This window comes from Alligator sinensis, unplaced genomic scaffold (genome assembly GCF_000455745.1).
Source record: "Alligator sinensis unplaced genomic scaffold, ASM45574v1 scaffold13_1, whole genome shotgun sequence".
NCBI lineage: Eukaryota > Metazoa > Chordata > Crocodylia > Alligatoridae > Alligator > Alligator sinensis.
Window position 1 is genome coordinate 2,563,159 of NW_005841909.1, and position 4,811 is coordinate 2,567,969.

General features: G+C 43.2%; 1 protein-coding gene across 2 annotated transcripts in view; it reads right to left on the minus strand.

The window, feature by feature from the left end:
- Positions 1 to 955: 955 nt before the first annotated feature.
- The window catches only part of WDR89 (WD repeat domain 89), an 18,121-nt gene continuing 14,265 nt past the window's right edge, over positions 956 to 4,811 (minus strand). For both annotated transcript variants that reach the window (XM_025197961.1, XM_006018671.3), the window contains one exon: positions 956 to 2,850. In XM_025197961.1, coding sequence (XP_025053746.1) covers positions 1,665 to 2,825 — 1,161 coding nt within the window. In that variant the 5' untranslated portion in view covers positions 2,826 to 2,850 and the 3' untranslated portion in view covers positions 956 to 1,664. The remainder of the gene's footprint in view (positions 2,851 to 4,811) is intronic.

Genomic DNA, 4,811 nt, shown 5'->3' on the forward strand with positions numbered 1-4,811 from the left:
AGAAGAAACCTTTCTGGGTACTCCAGAGTAATTTGAGAAGTAAGTTCACCCTGGGAAGGCATCTACACGTGTTCCCACTTGGGAACAGATTTGCTGCTCCTGGCAGCAGTCTGCTCCTGCCCCCTCCAACTTTACACTGGCCCCCTGTAGCAGCCGGAGGGAGGTAAAGACTCCCCCTAGGTGCTACCCCAGGGTCGGGCAGGGAACAAGGGGCCAGGAGACAGCTGCCAGGAAGGCTCCAGTGGCAGAGCCTGGGCAGGGACAACGTCCCATCCCTAGCATCAGGGGCATAGGTCTTGGAAGGAGCTGTGGGGGAGGGGGAGGTGCCAGCCCCCTACCCTGATTAATTGGTGGGGCAGCTAGCAGTGAGCCCCCGGCTAAGCAGGGGTCAGGAGACCAGGCTGGGAAAGATCTGCGGACCTGGGACCTGCCCCTGCTCAAAGTGGGACAGTGCCCAGCCACCTTCAGGCTGCATATACAGACTTCCATGTGCAGCTCAGGGCTGGCCAGGAACTGTCCCAGTCAGGAGCAAGTCCCAGCCAGCTCCAAGCTGGCCAGGTAACTATCCCCATGCAGGGAGATCCTAGCCCCGATTCCACAATTGTGGAGCGAGGGCTGGCAGCTCCCTGCGGCCAGGGCAGGGGGACATTGTCCCTACCCGGACTCAAGTGGTGGAGCCCGCCCCAGCAGCAGGCAGCTCCAGGGGGCAGAGAGCAATCTATTGCCCCTTGCTGCATGCCTGACTGGGAGCAGATTTGCTCATGGTCAGCTGTCTATGTGTGCCTTACTGCACAGTAATTACTCAGCAGTTAATTTGCTGTTTGCAGTTGCAAGTAGCAAATTAACGGCTGAGCAGAGCAAATTACTGCACAGTAAAGGTCTACACATGTAGACAGAGATGCTTACTATGCAGTACTTTGCTCTACTGCACAGTAAAGCGTCTCGTGTAGATGTACCCAGTATGGAGCAGCGTGTACTGTCAATGGTGGTTCAGAGTACAGAGGGTATGTCCAATACTATCAGTTTGACACACTGCGTTAGTGTAAAATAAGCCTACAGTTTCTATTAATATCATGCGAATGTGATCTAAGAAATGGGCTATATTTGGGCTATTTTTTAAAACAGCATGTTTAGTGCTATTTACATTTGTCATTATACAGTGAGATAATAATGTCAAACAATACTCACTGTCTGCTCCATCAGGAATTCCTCTAAGCTTTAAGGAACACTATGTCTTTAATGATACTTTCATTCATTACATTCTCTGAGGAAGTAAAAAGATTTGACTAGAAATTCAAAAGCTTTCAAAAACTGATGAGATTTCACTGCAACAGGAACATAAATTATGCAAATCAGTTTTCTATGATCATTCAAGTCTGTGCCAATACTGTTAATGTGCAATAACATGATCTAATATAAAACTTTTTAAGACAGTTTGTTCAATGAGTTGAGAGAAAATACTGATACTCATTTTAGACAAGTGTCGGTAACTTTTAAAGTAGTTATTAATATGACGGCTAAGGTTTGCTCCTGAGCAGAATTTACCTATTAAATGGTATTCTTCATACAACTCACCAAATAAAATTAAAAAAGATATGTCAATATCCAAAATATTGCTCAGAATAAAAAAAATTTACAAAGACAAGACATTTGTTTTTGTAATTTTACTTTTTCTTGGCTTTGAGAGTGTTGTTGTGAACTTTCACTCGTTTCCGAACAGAGGAAGCAATTTTCATAGATGACTTCTTTGCAAGGGACTTTTCCACAGCTCCAGGTTTCCATAGCAACAGCTGTGCATCCTCTCCACCAGTCAACAAAGAATCATCTGTCATGTTCCAGTAGAAAGAGCGAACTGTTGCAGAGTGCCCTCCACGAAGGATACCCACAAGGTTCAGTCCATCAATGCCACAACTTATTAGGTGAATGTTTCCCATTAACATTCCTCCAACAATAAATAGTTTGTCTGCCTTTTCATGGTAGAAGCCACCTATCAGATAATTTAAGCTGCTATTTTCCGTGCGGACTGCTTCCCTGACATCCACACTATGCAACAATGTGATTGGCTCTTCAGTATCTAATTGAGCAAGATCCCACCAACAAAATCCTTCATCGTGTGTTAAGCAAAATATCTGTTTATAATCTTTCCCAGACCAACCAACAGAACTTACTGACGAATCTGAATTGCAAGTTGAAATCAAAGCATCATCTTCATTGTCCTTGTTAATATCAAATACGTTAACCAATCCATCAGTTGACCCAGAGACCAACAAATTAGGTTTGGTAGGATGGAAGCAAATTTTTGTTATATCATCATTATGAGTCTCAGAATAGATTCCCAAGGGTTCTTTAGCTGCACATACATTGTTTGTATTTCCTCTTGCATCCCAAAACACCATGAATGCATCCTCTTCAGCTTTTTCTGTACCAGCACAAATTATGAGATCATTGCAATTAATATCAAAGCTGATAAAAACATTTGAAGGATAACCCCTGAATAACTGTGCAGCTTCTTGAGTAGCTAAGCGAACATCCCAACATTTGACTGTACCATCACCACATGCCGAAAACAATATATTGTCACTCATATGGGCAAACCTGACTCCACTGAGTGTTCCAGGCTGGCCACTGTACTCCCGTAGCAAGTTTAATGTTTCTCTGTTATATATTTTAATTGATTTGTTGGAACATGAAACAGCAACTAAGCAACTTCTTTCTGCTTGAGCAGGTTTTGAAATATCTATATCCAGCAGATAAGTGGGGTCTTCTGTTAGTGCACAACGTTTTGCAATGCGTAGACTACCTAACTGTTCCTCAATCATCTCCATGGCTGCATTCAAAGACAGGGAAACTCTGCAATAAATAAAATTCAAAATATTTTAAAATTAAAAGTAACAAAATTTAAAATAGAAGCTCTTAAAAAGCTCTGAAACAACATGTTGCATAACAGACCATAATGCATAAAAATAAATTCTGCTTATATTATAATTTATAGTAACCTCCTATATGTAAGGAAATAAAGTGAAAGTATAAACAGTACAGCCTGCTCCATTTTGGTAAGGTGCATTCTCAAGGTAATAATTATATTTTACCTAAGCCGATAGTGCTCAAATGTTCTGTGCGAATCATTTGCAAATCATCCTAGTCAAACTGACTTATTTATTCACATAACTATGAAAACCATGTTCCTGACAAGCAGGAGGACACTATAGTTATTACCATAACCTGCTAGGTTTACTTGATATTTCTCTAAACTGATGCATGGCAGTATGTTGATCTGTTAGGACCAGATGTACAAATATATTTAGGTGCCTAGAGATGCAGACACTTGCCTTGTAGGATTTTCAGAAGTACCCAACAGGTTAGGTGTTTTCTTCCTGCTCGCTTCATGTTCCTAATGGGATTATGTGAATATTACTAGTAAACCCATATAAATCTCTTCAGGTATTGAGACCATCAAGTTAAAAATATATATATTCCCTATATAATACCAAGATGTAGACTACACTGATTGTTTCTGTGGAAGCAGGAGACTGTGAACAATAACTCTTAACCACTAAGATCTGACATACTATTGGCATTTCATAACTCAGCTTGTGCTTCAGAACCACAACTTTACTGGCAGATAGTGACTGACCCCAACAAAAACAGTCAGTGTCTCCCTTCAGAAGGGCAGCTGTCAACTTCTATTTAAAAAGCATGTCTCTTGACCACAATACTATGGCTATTCACAACTGTGCTTCTGATCTGACCCTTGCAGTTAAGATTACTGAGAACATTGTAGCTGGGGAGTACAGGAAACCCTCGCTATTTGCGGGACCCTCACTATTTGCGGGTTTGGCATTCATGGTTTCAAATATTCACGAATGCTGAAAGTGCATCTTAAATACACTTACAGGAGCTCCTTGGGAGCTCCATGCTTGCCGCCACTGGGCTCAGGCTGCCACCGCCATGCTCCTGCCCATGCAGCTGTGCCCTCCCCACCCCCAGCCACTGGGGGCACTGTGTTCATGAACACAAACGGCGTTCATGAAAGAGTGCCTTATTTGCGGATATCTCAAGAACGTATTCCCCGCGAATGGCAAGGGTCTCCTGTACTCACAGAACCCAGCTGCCTCAGATTTCCTGTCCCTAGGTCAACCTGAGCATGGCATAGTAGTTATTTGTGGTGATCAACAGGAATTCGGGTTTTTCCCGTTCACCACAGAAAAATGCGATAAAACCCATTTTTTCTCATTTTAAGGAGGAAAACCCAGATTTTCGCCTTTAAAGGAGAAAAATGCATGAAATGGTGAGTTTCCCCTTGCAGGCTGGCAGAGTTCCAGCCTGCATGAGGCAGGGGGGAGCAGGAGGAGGGTGATCAGGAGGGGGCTCCATGTGCATGTGCACATGGCTGCTACGCAATGCGAAATTTTGACGGGTGACGCATTTTGAGCTCAAAACAGCAAAATCAAAATGAAACAAAAGGCTTCGAAACAAAACAAGGGCACTCGAAACATTTTCAGTTTTGAAGCTAGGCTTGCTGCAGCGCAGGCCCCGGATCTGCGCATGGGATGACAGTATGCTGCTGCTGCCAGCCAAGGCCAGCAGCAGTACCAGGCTTCCTGGTACTCAGTGTCACAACCCAAAGTTGTGAGTTTTTGTTTTGTGTGTGCTTCGGCACTGCTAAATTATGTTCCCACTAAATTGCAGCTTCTTTGCACAGTGGAGTTCTCTGCTACAGAGAAGAATTCCGGTGCAACGGAGAATTTTCCCGCCAAATTTGTAGCTTTCTTTGCATGGTGCATTTCTTTTGCATCTCAGAAATGCACGGT